This window comes from Dipodomys ordii, unplaced genomic scaffold (assembly GCF_000151885.1).
Source record: "Dipodomys ordii isolate 6190 unplaced genomic scaffold, Dord_2.0 Scaffold232, whole genome shotgun sequence".
Lineage (NCBI taxonomy): Eukaryota > Metazoa > Chordata > Mammalia > Rodentia > Heteromyidae > Dipodomys > Dipodomys ordii.
In genome coordinates this window covers 300,982-319,852 of record NW_012267448.1, presented here as the reverse complement: position 1 = coordinate 319,852, position 18,871 = coordinate 300,982, and the positions used below count along the sequence as shown (strand labels likewise).

At 39.0% G+C, this 18,871-nt stretch overlaps 1 protein-coding gene and 1 pseudogene across 2 annotated transcripts in view; one reads left to right on the top strand and one right to left on the bottom strand.

Moving 5' to 3' along the window:
* Phka1 (phosphorylase kinase, alpha 1 (muscle)) overlaps positions 1 to 18,871 on the bottom strand; it is a 118,703-nt gene that overhangs the window by 71,224 nt on the left and 28,608 nt on the right. For both annotated transcript variants that reach the window (XM_013035945.1, XM_013035944.1), the window contains exons 7-13: positions 13,972 to 14,070; positions 11,855 to 12,001; positions 7,257 to 7,310; positions 6,343 to 6,465; positions 2,827 to 2,922; positions 2,034 to 2,141; positions 5 to 83 (exon numbers count right to left, since the gene is read on the bottom strand). In XM_013035945.1, the coding sequence (XP_012891399.1) occupies positions 5 to 83; positions 2,034 to 2,141; positions 2,827 to 2,922; positions 6,343 to 6,465; positions 7,257 to 7,310; positions 11,855 to 12,001; positions 13,972 to 14,070 (706 nt within the window). The remainder of the gene's footprint in view (positions 1 to 4; positions 84 to 2,033; positions 2,142 to 2,826; positions 2,923 to 6,342; positions 6,466 to 7,256; positions 7,311 to 11,854; positions 12,002 to 13,971; positions 14,071 to 18,871) is intronic.
* Positions 14,316 to 18,583, top strand: LOC106000647 (annotated as a pseudogene).

Below are 18,871 nucleotides of genomic sequence, written 5' to 3'. Positions count from 1 at the left end.
ATACCTTGAACTACAACATCGGGCTTTGGTACAGTAGAAAACCTACGGTTCAGTGGATCAATTTCTCCAGGAGCTAAAAATCCCTAGGAAAACACACACACACACACACAAAGACATTATCAAGGCAAGGTGTGGTAACACACACCTGTAACCCCAGAATTTGAGAAAGGCAAAAGGATTGCAAATTCAAGGCCAGCCTAAGCTACATAGAGAGACTGTCTCAAATTTAAAATCTGACTATTAGATCTCAAAATAAATAAAACTATTGGTTTAGGGGAGGTATTATTAGAAAAGTACCTAATGTCCTCCATGAATAAAAATGTTTTAATTCCTGGAATTCACATCCAAATAAATTTTATCTGTAGTTTATTGCTAGTGGCTGCCAAAATACTTTATTTTGGAAGTCAGTTCCATAAAAATTATAAAGAAACAGAAAGTTTCTGATTATTACTCTATCGTCTCTGTATATAGATATGATGATACACATTATGATAATCAGTCCACAATGCTTATTTTAAGCCATTGATTCAGTGTGTATCTCCAGTGCTTTCTGCTAAGCAGAAATCTTTTCACTTGAGATTCTATATTTTATGAAATAAGATGAACTCCCCCTTTTTATCCTTATTAATGTCTTAGATATCCTTTTTTATTTTACTTAATCTAGTTGAATGAGGATTTCACCAGGAAAGACTAACTTTAAACAAAGCATTTTGCCAATTACTGCGTTTCATAATCATGTCAAGTAAAGATAATAAAACATGGTCATAGGGGAAAAAAAACCCAAAAACTAAAACTGTGACTATATGGTCACATATAATGAAGTCAAAGAATCTGTCTCAGAAAGCATAGCCAAGTCACAAACTTAGATCTTCCAGGTAATTGCATGAAAATAACGTATAGTGAGGAAATACATTTGCCTGTAAATACAGAATACTTTTGAGAAAGAGAATCCTTCTGTGTAGGATAAAAACGGCACAAAGAAGCTGGACACAGAGCCAGGAACTGGTGGTCCATGCCTATAATCCTAGCTATTCAGGAGAGTGAGATCTAGAGGATCACAGTGCAAGGCATGCTAGTGCAGCTTCAATTAACCACCAAAAAGCAGGTCTGGAAGTGTGGCTCAAGTGGTAGTGTCAGCTGTGAGTAAGCAAGACAAGCAACTGGGAGGCTCTGAGTTCAAGCCCTAATACCACCTTTCTTTCCAAAACAGAAAAAGCTTGGCATACAGAAGTAAGTGCTTCATCAAAGGCTGTCTCAACAGAATTTGACATAGGGAACATTTAGAGAGGTTCTTATTAAAAGTAAACAAAACAAAGAGATCACTATGTTCCTAGTCACTTGTCAAGAGTGCCTAAAGTGATCAATTAACTGAATGAAAGAATGAAAAACATAATATTGTTTGTAAGGATTATGCCTTAATCTATTAACAGTAATTCAATACCTAAGCACAAGTGCATTCATGAGTCACACACCACACAAGGCACTGAAGAGGAGTTTGTTGTTGTTGTTTGTTTGTTTTTTGTGCCAGTCTGGGGCTTAACTCAGGGTCTGGGTGTCCCTGAGCTTTCTTTTTTCTCAGGCCAGAGCTCTATCACTGACCCACAGCTGCACTTCTAACATTTTTGGTGGAAAACTGGAGATAAGTCTCTTACGGACTTTCCTTCTCAGTCTGGTTTGGAACTGAAATCCTCAGATCTCAGACTTCTGAGTAGGTGGATTTACAAGCATCAGCCACTGGTGTCCGGCCGTTGGAGGAGTTTTCAAGGGAAAGATCTAGGGCTTGATTCCTAAGCAGCTGCAAATAACAGTGAAAAATTAGGGAATCCTGTGGGGCAAGAGGGACATGGTTGCCAGGGAGCAAGAGATGTTTGTCAAGTGCTGGCCACGCTCCCCATTCTGAGAACCTAGAAAAGAAATTATAATTAAGGCAAAGTACAAAAAGGAAAAAGATATTCTTGTGAACTACTATCAAATCTGACGTATATGGTGACTAAGTCAGGAAAAGCTGGGAAAGCCTTGACATTTCCTCTTACCTCTGCCATCAAGCTTCCTAAAATGTACAGAGACTGACCCCACATGTGAGGCAACTTCCCCATGGGGACTCGGTCCACAGTGTGAGGATTCTGATATTCTTCATCAACCTAGATGAACAGATGAAAAGGCAAGAGGAGAGGTAATACAAGGCTGATACTACACAATAAAAGCCCAGTGTGGCATACCTACATAGTCACCCAGGCAAGGCACTGAGAAATCAAGCACTATAACAAATAGCTTATAGCCACACTCCTCAAACTGTAATGCACATAAAGTCCCTGGGGATCTTACTAAAATAAAGATCCTGGTTGAATAGGTATGAGGGAGGCCTGAAATCTATTTTTTAACAAACTCTTAGATACTTCATCCCTACCAGAAAGGACGACTACCTCTCCCCATGTTTAATGATCTTTCACAGTGGAGAACAGGAACAATGAATGATATATTCAATTGGCATATTGGGAAAATGAAGACAAGACATACTGCATTTTCCAGGCCTGTTATACTCAAACAATCCTGGTGTACTGTCTGCAAAGCAGGAAAGAGCAAATCCTGAGAGCCTGCACAGAATATCACTCTGCTCACACCTACTGATCTCATGCTCAGAATCAAGGTTTGGCCCTGACCGTTTCTCACTGCACAACAGTGCTGTAATTGAGATTGTCTTACAATTTATTTCTAAAGGAATGAAATAATATTTCAGCTGTTTTTCATCTATAAGCAAATGATGAAAATTGTTTGACTTAAATGAAGCAGACTTACAGAGCTATGGCTCCTCCCTTGTCAACTCACCCGGTTGGGAGGAACACTGTATAGCTCTGGTAGAAGCGGGACTCCATTTTTACCCTTGATGAGCACTGCATCAAGAGCCTCTCTATACTCTTGAACCTGTAGAGAAAAGAAAGGCAGAAACGCAAACTTTTGGAGGGTTCCTGTGGGGACCTAGGAGAGAAGGCACTATTGCAAAGGAGCTCATTTAACCAAGTAAAAGGGAGAAGGAAAGGAAATGGTACTTAATAAATGCTTGTTGCAGGCCAAATATCAGGACATTTGTGTAATTGAACACATTTAACTTTAATAAACATCTTACTGGATATATGAAATTGAAGCCATTTACAGGGAGATTAAGATTCAAAGAGGTTCAAAACTTCTGGAAGAATATCAGGCATATACATGTTCAGGGCTTATCCCAAGTCAACCTGTCTCTAAAGGTCTGTTTGATCTCCCTTGAACACTTGACTACTTTAAGCACTCTTTCTAGACTTTTAAGATGTACTGGCTTTCTAGAGGTACCCATTAGACACTACTTTGAAAATTAACTATAAAACTTGTAGGTAGGGATGAGAGGGAAAAACTTGGAGAGAGCAAAGGAAGGGGTGACATTGTCCAAAAAGAAATGCATGATTACCTGATTTAGGAAACTATAACCTTTCTGTATATCATCTTTACAAATACATTTTTTAAAATTAACCCTTCCACAAAAGATGTACTGGATTTCACTTTTTATATGAACATGAGGCTTTGTGCTTGGCTAAACAGATGCTATGTTAGTGGAGTCAAACACTCCAGACCTTTTTGCTTTAATTATTTTCAAACAGCGTCTTGCTTTGCCTGGGCTGATCTGGATGGCAATCCTCTACTTGTGATCCCCACATAGCTGGGATGACAAGTGCATATTACTACACCCAGATTTTTAGTCATTGAGATGAGAAGGTCAAACTTTTTGCCTAGGCTAACCTCAAACCACAGTCCTCTTAACCTCAGCCATCCAAGTAGCTAGGTGCAAATGACATAACTACCATATATTGTTTTGTTTTTGTTTTTGTCAGTCATGGGGCTTGAACTCTGGGCCTGGGAACTGTCCCTGAGCTCTTCAGCACAAGGCCAGTTCTCTACCACTTGAGCCACAGCACCACTTCCCGTTTTCTGGTAGTTAATTGGAGTAAGAGTCTCATGGACTTTCCTGCCTGGGCTGGCTCTGAACTGCGATCCTCAGATCTCAGCCTCCTGAGTAGCTAGGATTACAGGTGTGAGCCACCAGCACCTGGCTTACATATTGGCTTTTAAAACTGCATTACGACCTATTAAATTTAGTTTCTAGCATAGTCGGGTTTATATTTTTTAACAATTTGTTGAAGCTTAGCAGCACATAAAATGTTCAAAAAAAAAGGATAGGGAGACTGAAGATCTATTTTTTTAATTTTTATTTATTTTTTATTGTGAAAATACTGTACAGAGGGGTTACAATTAGATGGGCAAGATAATGAGTACATTTCTTATCAAGCATTGTAGCCTCCTCCTTTGTACTTTATGTAGCATGTACAATGCCCTGGGTTCATAAAAATACAAAAATAAAACAAAATTATAACTTAAACTGCAAAAAATGCAGTCATTTCTGCTATAACACAATAACATGAGCTCAGCTGGGATCCTGGTAAAAACACAAATTTGTTTAATGCATTTGACAGATTAGGGAACAAACATGAATGTCATATTTGCTTATGCACAATTTGATCCTGAGAACACATACAGCTGAAGTGAGCTGTATAAAAATACACAACAGACACACATGCACACAACTCAGGATGATGAACCACATCAATCCACACCTGCATTTATATCTTTCTATTCCACTTCATGTAGTCATATTCCCATCGCTTCCTTTTTTATTTTAATTTTTAAAAATTATCTTTAAATAGTTGTTCAAAGAAGTTTCAATTCAAAATGTTAGTTATGAGTGCAATGCATCTTAACCAATGTCACCCTTTCCATCATTTTCTCCCACCTGTCCCAACCTAACCCCTTCTCACAACTACTTTACTTACAAGCTGTAAGAATCTGATGGTCATGCTGGCTGTGATTTATGTGGCTTCCCCTATTTTTCATTTCCCACTTCTTCTCTTAGCCTCCTTTTAAGTTGTTTTTTTTTTTTTCCATGCAGGTCCCAGGGCTTGAATGTAAGGGCTCAAGCTTGCTGGGCTTGCTTGCTCATGGCTGGTACTCTACTACTTGAACCACACCTCCAGTCTGCCTCTTTGCTCAGTAATTGGAGTCCCCTGGACTTTACTGCCCAAGCTTCCTTCAAACTGTGATCCTCCAGGTCTCAGCTTCCTGAGTAGCTGGGATTATAGGCGTGAACCCTCAGCACCCAGCCTCAATCTGCTTTTTTACTTTATCTCAGTTTCATATTCTTTTACTCTATTTCCTTCCTTTTTGTTTTTTGTTTTCTTTCCCCTGCATACAAGCACATGAGCACATAGCTAGATGGGTGAGCTGGCAGGTACAAGGGCACATGCTGGCACAAACAGAGTTGTGGCCTTTTTTCAAGGTAAAAGTAGTATAACTATCCTAGCAGTTATGTATTTCCTAACCATCTAGTATGTTAAGACATATTTTTACTAGGTTCCTATACGTTTCCTGCTTACAAACATTTTAAGTGCTATGTCCTTACATTATTTTCCCCTAAGTACCATATTTTTTTTTAATTCTTGACTATGCATATATAGCATGGTGAATTTGGTTTGTTTTTTTTTAGGAATGGCTAGTTAGCAGAACTAACTGTATTTTGAACTAACAACATGTAAAATTCAAAGATCTTTACAGATGTTTTTAAAAATATTATTGTCATTGCTGTCATCATCATCATCATCATCATCATCATCATCATCGTCATCATCATCATCATCATCATCATCATCATCACGACTTGAGACATCATCATGACTTGAGATGGTCTTTGTAGCCCAGATTGGCTTTGAACTCAAGGTCCTCTGCCTCAGCTTCCTCAGAGCTGGCAGATGCTACCACATATTGTAAAAAATATTTTATGAGGTACAGTTTAACAATTCAATCTATGTATATAGTATAATGTCCAAATCAAGGTATTTAGCATTATAATCTCCTTAAACATTTTTAAATAGGTTGCACTCAATTATATTATCATTTTCTTTTTGTAACTATTTGTATTAGCATACAATAGTAGTGGAATTAATATTTAATAATTAAGATTTTTGTTTTTTTATATCTTCCTTGATGAATATAGAAAAACTATTCTCATGTAGAGAGAAATGGAAGACATAAATGACAATACTTGGGCTACTCAACGGTGGGAATTGAACCAGAAAAGATGTGAGTCTGTCTCTCAGGTATTAATTTAGTATACTCAGCTACTAGTTTCTATGGGACAACTCTGTCCCTCCCAACCAGGAGGACTTCTGCTGAGACATGGGGTCAGTACAGCCATTAACTCACAGAGGAAGATATATGTATGAAGGACAGTTGGCTGAGAAGCTCTTTCCAGCTCATTACCTGTTCTGTGTTGCCACTGAAGATGCCATCGAGGATAAAGTATGTCCAGAACAAAGGCCATTCACACTCAATGTTTTCAAATAACTTCAATTCAGCTGGTTCATAGTATAGACGATTGGGATCCTAGTAAAAACAAAATACAGTCTGTCTTATCACTCAGAGAAAGTGGACAGGAAAGGCTTCAAACATGTACATACTCCTCCTCCCTTACCAAGAACCGTGAGGTGACTTTTACCTAATGGAACTGGGATAATAATATATCACAGGAATATATAGAAGTCTGGTTTGCAGTAAAGGTGTAAAACAAGTTTTACACTTGTTAAGTGTGAGGTAGTAGTAGTATATACACATAGAAAGGCTTAGAGGTCAGAGCTTGAGAATAAGCCTCCTAGACATAAATTACAGGTGAGCTTTGTGAAAAAGCCCTATATAAAATAAGCAATCTGACCAAGCACAGAGCCTTAATAAATCCTCAGAGTAGAGTAAGAGAAGAACAGGAAGAGAAGAACCAGAAGAATCTGTTAATGGTAACAGAAAATGGTCCGACAGGGATCCTGTTTGATGTACTTATGGAAAGCTTTTTTCCTTTATAATAATCATATATCTAGGGGGAGGCACTTGGAAGCTATGTAAATGTTCTGTTTTTGCTTAAGCTTTTGTTCCTGACTTTAGTACCCAGCAGGAGGTTCTTTTCCGAAAGTAACCAGCTGCAAAATGTCAAAGGACTTCACCCTCTTTAAAAAATCTCATTCAGAAAGACCCACAAACTAAGGACATGGTAGCTAAGTCCAAAAGAGGAAGTGAGGTTATCCTGTTTAGTAATCTCCCTGAGTAGCAGTGTGCAGTAACTATTCTTTCTGAATGAGGCTGTAGAGTCAGGATCATTCTACCATGCATTTACACAAGAAATGTACCTCTTTAGGAGTTTTATATCCATCTCGTAGGAAACGACAGCAACCATAACGACCCTGGGAACACAGAGAAGAAAGGTCAGAAGCTTGTATGCTGGTAATACATATAATTAATCAAAAATATATAGTCAGCAACATTGACATATACCAGTCTCTCACCAATGCAGACATAATACTTAAAAACAAAAATAAGTTGGGCACTGGTGTCTCACACATATAATCCTAGACACTCAGGAGGCTGAGATCTAAAGATCATGGTTCAAAGCCAGCCTGGGCAGGAAAGTCCATGCGACCCTTATCTCCAATTAAGCACCAAAAGCTGAAGCTGTGGTAGAGCACTAGCACAAAAAGCTCAGGGACAGCACCCAGGCCTTGAATTTAAGCCCCAAGACTGGTGCAAAATGCATTTGTAAAATTTTCAGGTAATTTCAAAGAAGACTGCCATAAAAATCATAGAGTCTGGGGCTGGGAAGGTGGCTCAGTGGTAGAGCACTTGCCTTGCATGCCTGAGGCCCTGGGTTCGATTCCTCAGCACCACATAAAGAAAAAAAAGAATATTGGAAAAAACATAGAGTCCCATGGGCTGGGAATGTGGCTTAGTAGAGTGCTTGCCTACCATGCATGAAGCCCTGGGTTTGTGGTGCTGTGGCCCAAGTGCTAGCCTTGAGCAAAAGAAGCTCAGGGACAGTGCCCAGGCCCTGAGTTCAAGCCCCAGGACTGGCAAAAATAGAGAGAGAGAGAGAGAAAGAGAGAGACAGAGACAGAGACAGACAGAGACAGACAGACAGAGACAGAGAGACAGAGACAGAGAGAGAAAGACAGAGAGGGTCACTATGCCCTTATACTAACTACTACCTTACATAATCACAGAATATATATTGGCTCAAGTAGTAACGTAGGGATGGTACTATTAACCAAAGTATGAACTTCTTTGGAAGTTGGTATTCTTTCTGTTCTAGAAGCTGATTCAGAATCTCACACTGCATTTAGTTGTCATGTCTCCAGAGTCAATTCCAATCCAGGACAGTTCCAGTCTTCCCTTATTTTCCATAACCTTGACACTTTGAAAGCATTTATCAGTTAGTTTGTAGAATATCCATCAATTCAGATGTCTGACTTTTGTCATGATGTCATTGAGGTTATGCAGTACAAGAAAGGACATCACAGAGATGCTGTGTGCCTTCTCAGTGCATTATAGCAAGAATTATATGTCACTGGTGACTGATGATTTAAAGTGGTGTTACCCTATGAGGGTTATAAAATTATACTTGTGGCCCTGCTATGTGCTTATTAACCCAACATGTCTCAGACTGTTGCTCAATGATATGTACTTTTTAAACATTCCTGGATCAACTGATAATGATAAGTCATTTTGGGAACCAACAGACCAGATGGTCTGAAGGACTGGGAGCCTAGACTTTATAGAATTTAAGTTGTGGAGATAAAAATGGAGAAACAACTTGGACTCAGAGAACAAGTGCTTATATATTTCTTAGACATGACTGAAACACAAAGCATTCTCAACCCACTCCCAAGTCCTACATATTGGTAATATACTTTCCATCCACAAGAGGGCGCTCGTGAAAAAAACCACCAATCAAAACATAATGGTTTCAAACCACCTTAATCATTTTTCATTGAAAAGTACAGTTGCCATGGATTTGACACATTTTGGACCTTATCTAAAGCTTATGTTAAAGTACTTAGAGGACCACTGATTAAATCTATAATTTCATTCATTAAAATATATTAATTAGCCGGGCACTGGTGGCTTGCACCTGTAATCCTAGCTACTCAGGAGGCTAAGATCTGAGGATTGCGGTTCAAAGCCAGCCCAGGCAGGAAAATCCATACTCTTATCTCCAATTAACCATCAGAAAACTGGAAGTGGTTCTGTGGCTCAAGTGGCAGAGTGCTCGCCTTGAGCTGAAGAGCTCGGGGACAGTGCCCAGGCTCAGAGTTCAAGCCCCATGACCGAAAAAAATATAAGACTATATTAATTGTGGTGCTGTAAATATGGCTCAGTGGTAGAGCACTTGCCTAGCATGCATGAAGCCCTAAGTTCGATTTCTCAGTACCACATAAGCAGAAAAAGTCAGAAATGGTGCTGTGGCTGAAGTGGTGCTAGCCTTGAGAAAAGAAGCTCAAGTGGTGCTAGCCTTGAGAAAAGAAGCTCAGGGACAGAGCCCAGGCCCAGGCCCCAGGACTGGAATGTGTGTGTGTGTGTGTGTGTGTGTGTGTGTGTGTGTGTGTGTGTGTGTGTATTTCAATTAATGTGATATGTTCATACACAAATAAAATGTGCTTTGATTAAAAAAAATAAAGTGGTGTCAGTTGGGTTTTCTGTGGGAAATAGCTAGGTATATGTCTTCTTTCTGCTTAAACTTTCATTCACTGATTTTACTATCAGTAGATCTCTCTTGAAGCAACTATTATTGTGGTATTTACCTAATGGTAATGTTATTTCCTTCATTCCTTCAATACCTAGTTATTAAAATTCTCCTTCCTTCCCATTTATTCATTTTTACTTATTTGTATCAGTATGAACTTGTAGATATTTCATTTACATTTTCATTTATTATCATAGTATTCAATACTGTAATAATTATTTTGTTCAAATTGTTCCTGCTTTAGCTACTGGATCACTTTCCATTAGTTTCATGTTCTGTTGACATGCTTCATTCCTTTCTTGTGTACTCTTTTACTTTCTGAAACCAGATGTTCAGGGCCCTCTTGTATCTTACCTGTTCTGGTCCTCAAATCAACTACTTCTCTAAGAATTCCAGATTTCTTTTATGGGAAATGATATATAAAAACCAAGACTTGGATAATAGTAGGTGTGCTCACTGTCTTTGGCTTCTGTCAGTGGACAAAACTAGGAAATTCATCTAAAAGCACATCTATATTACACAGACACACATGTTTGTTCACCCCAATACCTAATACCTAATACCACCTACTCCTATTTAGCATCAAGAGGTTCATTTTAGCCTTTCCATTGGACCTATTTTTTTTGTCAATCCTAAGGCTTGAAATCAAGGGCCTGGGTGCTGACCCTGAACTCTTTTTGCTCAAGGTTAGCATTCTACCACCTTAAGCCACAGCTCTACTTCCGGTTTTCTGGTGGCTAATTGGAAGCAAGAGTCTCATGGACTTTCCTACCCAAGCTGGCTTCAAACGGTTATCCTCAGATGTCAGCCTCCTGAGTAGCTAGGCTTACAGAAGTGAGCCACTAGAACCCCGCTCCATGGTCCTTTTTTAAAACTGCTTTAATAGTAGAAAATTGGCTTTCATTATATACTATATATTTACTTATTTTTTCAGCCCTTGTACTCATTTTTTTTTCAGAATTGCAATACCAATACCTTTTTTTTGCAGTATTGTGGTTTAAAGTCAGGATCTCATGCTTGCAAAGCAAGTACTCTGAGCCAGATCCCATTCCTTTTTTTCTTTCACTGTTTTTCAGGTATGGTCTGCATTTTGGGCCAGGGGAAGGCCTGGATTTCATTCTTCCTATTTACACCTTTTATGTTACTAGGAAAGACAAGTGTGTGCAATCATGCCTGGATTTTTTGTATAAATAGAGTCTCACTAAGTTCTTGCCTGTACTTACCTCAAACTACAATCCTCTCTATTTCTGCCTCAAAGTTGGGTATGAGACATCAACTGTACTCAGCTGCTAACCCATATTTTTTATTAACCCATATTGTTATTTATAACCTGTTATTTATAACTAGAGCAAGGATTCACAAATGTGTTACTAAAGTGCCAGGTACTAAATATTTTAGGCTTTGCAGGCCATACTAGTTTCTGTTGAAACTACTCAGCTTTGATGCTATACATCATGCTCCAATAAAATACTTTTACAAGAACAGTTGACCAGCCAATAGGCTGTAGTTTGCTGACCTGTGGAATACAGTATTTATGGGTTAGGCTTAGGCCAGCAACTTTCTTTGTAATAGTAACTTTTCAGTTGCATTTTGTCACACCAAGTCGAAATTTTAACTTTTCTTTTACTGGTATACAATTCCCTCCAACTTCTGTCAACCACTAATCTGTTTTTCTCCTTTGAGTTTTGCCTTTTCATATAAACACAATCATATAATACATGGTCTCTGGGATCTGGTCTTCTTTCCTTTAGCAAATTACACTTACAAATCACCCATATAGTCACACAGATTAGTAGGTTACTCTTCCATTGCTGAGTAGTATTCTAACATGATGGTATGTTAACTGTTAATTTGTCCCTCTGTTAAAAGTTTCCAGGCTTTTGCAATCATGACTAAAGCTACTATAAATATTTGTGTGCAGAATTTTCTTTGAGTATTATAAGTTTTTGTTTCTACCAATATCTAGGAGTAAGTTTGTTAGGTCACATGGTAGGTATATGTTTAAACTTACCAGAATCTGCTGTTTTCCAAAGTGGCTGTATTATTCTACAACCTCAGCAATGAGTGCAGAAGCTGTTAACAGCCTTGTAAAGACACTACTTAGAAAATTCAGAAAAACTAAAGGTTTCTTAAACCACAGTAAGGTCCCTAAAAGCACTAACCTACACTTAAAATCACACCATTAAAGAAGAATGGGACAAATGGGCATACCTGAAGCTTAGTGATTATCTCCTGTTTTGTGAGCTCCACCAACTGGCTGTCTTCTACAGCAAAGGCTGGGAAAGAAATCACTGAGAGCAGACTAGCATCAACTTCTTTGGATGTTGAAGCCCGGGGCAGTAGCGAATTAAGTATAGACTAAATGAAAGGAATTCAAAGTGCAGTGTATTAGGAAACATCTTAGCATTGTAAAACAAGTTTAGTTTGAAAAAAATTTACGTGGGAGATCTTTTAGGTGAAAACCTAAACACTATTCAATAGAGAGTTATTTCTTTCTTGGCCTGCTCTTAATGCTTCCCCATCTGGATTCTAAGCAGCTGCTTACAAAAGCTACTCTGCCACAGTCCTGTTGCTCCATTAACAGATATTTAGAACAAAGTTAAGACAAAATGTAGTTGCTGAGAAACAACAGGGAGTGCTTAGCTCATATACTTCCAACACATTGCCTTTCCAATTTGAAAAATATTTTTAATGTCTTTGAGTATTTGTACAAAGGAGTTATCATTCAACAAAGTGGCTTATGAATACAGTGCATCTTGAACAATGTCACCCTGTTCATCATCCTCTCCATTCCTTCCCAATTCCATCCCTTAGCCTCACCATCACTTCCTGTTTTCTGGTGGTTAATTGGAGATAATAGTCTCATAGAATTTCCTGCCTGGGCTGACTTCAGACTACAATCCTCATATCTCAGCCTCCTGAGAAGCTAGGATTACAGGTATGAGCTACCAGCACCCAGTTCTCAATTTTCTTAATCTTGTAGGATCTGCATTCATCTTCTCTCCCCTTACCCCAATTCCCCCTAAGGAGAACCAATTTCCTGGTGTTTATTTTGTTAGACTGTGAATTTTTAAAATTAGAAGGCAAATTTATATTTATTAGGACCCTATGAGCAGGTAATCAGAGTTTGAAGAAAAAAAGAAAATTCATCATGCCAGAGAGAAGAAACTTAAATCTTTGGATACTAGGAACAATCCTAAAAATTGAAGATGCATATTTACCCTATTAACAGTGTAATCTCAAATGATATATTACCCTAGAGGCTGAGAGTGTGGCTCAGTGGCAAAACACTTGCCCTTAGTTTAAACCCTATTATTCACAACCAGGGACAAAAACCATTTCAGAGGGAGTAGTAAGTAAGAACACTCAAATGGGCTGGGAACATGGCTTAGTGGTAGAGTGTTTGGCTAGCATGTATGAAGTCCTGGGTTTGATTCCTCACTATCACATAAACATAAAGAGTTGGAAGTGGCACTGTGGCTCAAATGGTAGAGTGCTAACTTTGAGCAACAGAAGCTCAGGGAAAGTACCCAGGCCGGGGTGAGGGGGCGGGGAACACTCAAAATGTATCATCCCTTATTTTCTCTACATGTTCAGAAAAGGAGATTATCAGGAAGACACCATGGTTTCTTAAGTAACAAGTGGAGAATTCCATATATTATGGTAGAGTCATTTTCTTTTTTTCTTTTTTTTTTGGGGGGTCCGGTTGTGGGGCCTGAACTCTGGGCCTGGGCGCTGTCCCTCAGCTCTTCAGCTCAAGGCTAGTGCTCTACCACTTGAGCCACAGCGCCCCTTCCGGCTTTTTGCTTATGTGGTGCTGAGGAATTGAACCCAGGGCCTCATGCATGCAAAGCAAGCACTCTATGCCACCTTCCCAGCCCCGGTAGAGTCATTTTCTAACCTCGGTTAAGAGAACAGAACTGTGATCTGTTTTGTAGACAATACTATAGCTGGGGCATGGAATGTGACTTAGTGGTAGAGTGCTTTCCTAGCAGGCATGTAACCCTGGGTTCAATTCTTCAGTACCACATAAACAGAAAAAGCCAGATGTGGTGCGGTGGTTCAAGTGGTAGAGTGCTAGCCTTGAGCAAAATAAACTCAGATATAGTGCTCAGGCCCTATGTTCAAGCCCCAGGACTGGCAAAAAAAGAACGATGCTGCATCTAGTTTATCTAAGTATAAGATGCTTGGTACAAAAACATTTATTGGCACGTGGTAATCTATCAGTTGCTATACTGTCATTTATTACTCCTTAAACTGAAGACTGTGCTAAGTTTGAATTGGGGCAAGATAAAAATGTGTCATAATATGATTCATTATTCCCTTACCTGGCAGTGCTGTACTTCATCAGCCAAAACATGGATAACTGACTGGGGCCCACCTTTCACACCAAACAGGTCCAGTTTGTCTAGTGCTTCCAAGGCTGCCTGTGAAATGCAAAGTAAGAAGGAACAACCTCAGTGATGAAGTTCATGCTTAGCAGGCAAAAGAACTGGAGTTCAACCCTGAGTACTTTAAAACAAAATAAACAAAACAAAAATGTATCTTCTCTGTATACCCTGGTATTTATCTTTTTTCTGTCCTGGGGTTTGAACTCATGGCCTTGGGCTTGCTAGGCAGGCATTTTACCACCTGAGTCATTCCTGTAGCACTTTTTAAATAGTTTTCAGACATGGACTTATGCTTTGTACCTGAGGCTATGCTCAAGAGTGAGAACCTCCTACCTACAGCTCCTCAGCAGCTGGGATTCAGATATGCACCACCATTACAGAGGTGGTGGTGGCAGGTTCTGTTACTTTTTGCCTGGAATTGACCTCAATCTCCAAGAAGTTTAGACTATAGGCATGCACCACCACACTCAGCCCTTAGCTTACCTAGTATCATATCAAAGCATGTGATATAATTTTTGTTTGACAGAACAGAAAATATAACATTCTTTTTTCTCAAGGGATTCTGAGTTTTAGAGTTAAAATGGAGCTTACAGTACTACCAAGTCAAAAAACTTTAAAAATAATTTGAATGTAGCATGAGATTATATTAAATTACATTAAATTGGCAGGGAAGCTCCAACTGAGATACTAGCACATGATAAATGCTGATAATAGGGCTGTAGGGGTAGCCTAATTAGTAGAGCACTTACCTAGCAACCACAAAGCCCTAAGTTCAAACCCCAGAATGACAGAACTTGCTAAAAGTTGTGGGACTACATGATAATGCAACAACCATTAGACAGTACCAAGTAGCTGAGTTTCCACAGAGAAGTAAATGACCTAGAAATATACTCTATTCAACTTTTAAATAAAACATTATTAGTCACCAAGGCAAAAGAGGAGTTTCTGTGTTTTATTAAAATATCTAATACATTTTAATTGAGTATGGGCAATATATTTTAAAACCTCTTCCTTATATTGATCTGAAACTTTGTAGCTCTCGATAAGCAACTCACCACCTCCCCCTCCTTATACTCCAGCCTCTGATGGCCATCATCTTACTCTCTAGTTCTAAATATTGAACTTTTTCATATTCTACTTATAAGTGAGATCATTATGCCTTTCAAAAATAGAATATATTAATTTCTTGCTTCAAAAATGTATTATCTGGTCATAAAGTAAAGCATATGCCTAATATATTTTTCAAAGTGAAGTATGAAGAAAGCAAAAGATCTCTCCAAACAATGACTGTTAATGTTTTTCACATGGCTCCTATTAATTTTTCTATTTATATCTATATAGTTTAGAATACATTTGATATTTTACTTTTCACAATATTATAGCATAAGTGTTTTTCCAAGTTATGAAAACATTTCAGCATAATATTCTCATATGACTGAAATCATTGATTTGATCATTTACCAATGGTTGGAGATTTAGGTCATCTTTAATGTTGGGCTACAAGAAGCAGCATTCTGATAAACCTCTCCTGCTAACTCTAAACTTCTTTAAGACAGGAACTGTGTTGTTATCAATTCTAAGCACATAGTACAGCATACAGTGGGCTGCTTGTGAAGCTAACAAATACTTCTTTGTTTACATTTTTAGTTACTTTGGAAGCATTAATTCCAAGTGGCAGAATTACTGGGTCAAAGGATATGAACAATTTTGTGGAACATAATTCTAAACTACTTTTTTTTACTGTTATACAAATAGAACATCACTAGCTGTAGGTGACAGTCCTTAATGAAGAGTATGTTTTTTTCTTGATTTGATGAAATAGGAGTATGTGTTGCATTAAACTGCTGAATAGGTTGGATACTATTTTAAGTATATATTCCTCCATTATGATTCTACCTTGACCTAGTCTCTGAAGAAAGTACAAGTTGACCAGGCATTAAAAAAACTTGTTAACAACAAAAGGAAAAAACAAAATCTGCAGCAGACAAACCTGTCAGCTACCACCTTACCAAAATGATCAAAGCCATCATCAACAGTAACAGGACAAATTCACATCATAAAAGACCAAGGATTAAAAAAAATAAGCATGTGGTAGTCTTACTGAAAACATATCACTTGAATTGAATCATGAGATCACACCACACAAAATGAAACACAAGCCGGACACCAGTGGTTCATGCCTGTAACCCTAGGTACTCAGGAGGCTGAGATTGAGGATTGAAGCTCAAAGCCAACCCAGGCAGGAATGTCCTTAAGACTTTTATCTACAATTAACCAGCAGAAAACTGCAAGTGGCACTATGGCTTGAGTGGTAGAGTGCTTGCCTTGAGCTGAAGAACCCTGGGGCAGCACCCAGGGCCGGAATTCAAGACCCAAGACCAAAAAATAAATAAAGAAACACAAAAGGGTTGTAAAAAACTGGCCTGGGATGGGTAGGGTTGGGAATGACAGGACAGCGATGAAAGGAGTGACATTGATCAATATGCATTGCACTTATAAACTAACATGTTGAACTGCCCTCTGTACAACTATTTAAAGATTAAAAAGACTGGTTGAGGCTGGGTAATAAAAGATGAAGAGCACCTGAAGGTGCAGCTACATCAGAGGTAGAGTGTGTGCTTAGCACATTCAAAGTCCTAGACTGCTTCTCCAGCACCAAACCAAGCAAGACAAAGGCCATTCTGCATTCTTTAAAAAGTTCAAAGATAAAGACAAGAAAAGACTGAAATATATTGTTCCACATTAAATGAGCCTAAAGAGATACTATAACTAAATGTAACATGTTATCCTAGATTAGATTCTGTATAAGAGGATTTTTATCTGACCATAAATAACATTATTGGAACAATTAAATATGTTTGATGTCTGTGGTGCATCCATGTTTATTTCCTAATTTTGATGATCATACCAAGCTATGGAAGACTTTGGGGGAGGTTTACAATGGAACATCCAAGAAGAATATCATATCATGTCTGTGATGTATTTGTATTTTTAAATACCTCAGAAAAAGTGTGTATGTGCATGAATGTGTAGATGAAGGTATTAACAGACAGGGAACTTGCATGAATGGCATGTGGGAATTATATGTACTACTTTTAAAAAATATTTTCTAGTCTGAAATGATTTCAAAATAAAGAATAAAAGGTTGAGGATGTAGCTAAATGATGAGCACTTGCCTAAGCATGCACTGAGGACCTGGGTTCTACCTTCAGCACCATAAATGAAAAAGTAAAAATGGCCAGTGGGCACATAAAGAAATGCTCAATATCTCTAGTTATAAAGGAAATGCAAATAAAGCAACACTGAGATTTCACCTCACCCCAGTTAGAATCAAGAAAACAAAGGACAACAGATGCTAGCAAGGTTGTGGTCAAAACAGAACCCTAATACATTGTTGGTGGGAAAGTAAAGTCACTCTGGAAAGCAGTATGGAGGTTCCTCATAAAAATTAAGCACCTCAAGAAAATGAGCTCTGGTGGCTCATGTCTGTAATCTTAGGTACTCAGGAGGCTGAGATCTGAGGATCGTGGTTTGAAACCAGGGAGAGCAGGTTTCAAATTCTTATCTCTACTAAGCTACCAAAAGAAATCCAGAAGTGGAGCTGTGGCTCAAGTGATAGAGAGCTAGCCTTGAGTAAAAGAAGCTCAGGGACAGTGCCCAAGACCTGAGTTCCAGCCTCAAGATGGGCACAAAAATATTAAACATAGAACTACACTATGATTCACCAATTCTACTCCTGGGCATTTGTCCAAAACATCACAAACAAAGATACAGTAAAGCCACTAGCACAATTCACTACAGTAAAGTGTGGAAGCAGCCCAGATGCCCCTCAGTGGACAAATGGATCAAGAAAATGTGGTATATAAGTACAGGGAATTTTAACCACCCATTAGAAAGGATGATATGGTATAAATTGTAAAGAAATGGAAAGACCTGAAAAAAAATGTTAAGTAAGTCAGGCCTACAGAAACAAAGGATGCATGTTTTCCCTTATATGTGGAGGCTGGACTTAATAAGTAAATAAGTTGGGTGGTATGCGAGCATATGCAAATGTCTTAACAGAAATATAGTAGAGTCAGCCGCAGGTACCCAGCTCAGGAGGCAGGACAAGCCATGGCCCCAGAGGCTTAGGTCTGGGAAGGTTCTTGCACACTGCGCTCAGCCCAAACGCCTGTGCCCCGCACCCTCCTACCCCACCCCCTCCCACCCACCACCACCCCACCCCACCCCCACCCCTCACCCTGCCTGGCACCACCAAGAGGAAGGTCAGCTGGGCCTAAGGGGCAGCAAAGGACAAGCCCAAGCAGAGGTCTGCCCAGGTGTTGGCAAAGCCCGCTCGGGCCAAGGAGGAACCCAAGCCCAAAAAGCCCTCGGGAAAGGAAAAATCTACAAGAAAGTACAAACAGATGGAAAAAGGGGAACAAAGGGAAAACAGGCTGAGGTAACCAGCCAGGAAACTAAAGAAGATTTGCCTGCAGAAAACAGAGAGACTAAGAATGAGGAGAGTGCAGTCTCTAATGCAGCAGAGCAGGAAGCCAAGTCTGACTAACCATAGGACACCTCTGTCTCTGTGTCCCGGCCCCCTGTCCCCAGCTCCAGGCCCCATCCCCTGTTTGTACAATCCAGAGGAGTATTTTTTTATCAACTATTTTGTTAATGCAAGTTTTTTAGACACTCTAGAAACATTTTTAAAAAGGAGGGAATCCCACCTCATCCCATTTTTTTAAATTTAATTTAATTTTATTTGTGAACATACTGTACAGAGGGGTTACAATTGCATGGGCAGGATAATGCGCACATTTCTTACCAAGCATTGCAGCCTCCTCCTTTGTTTACC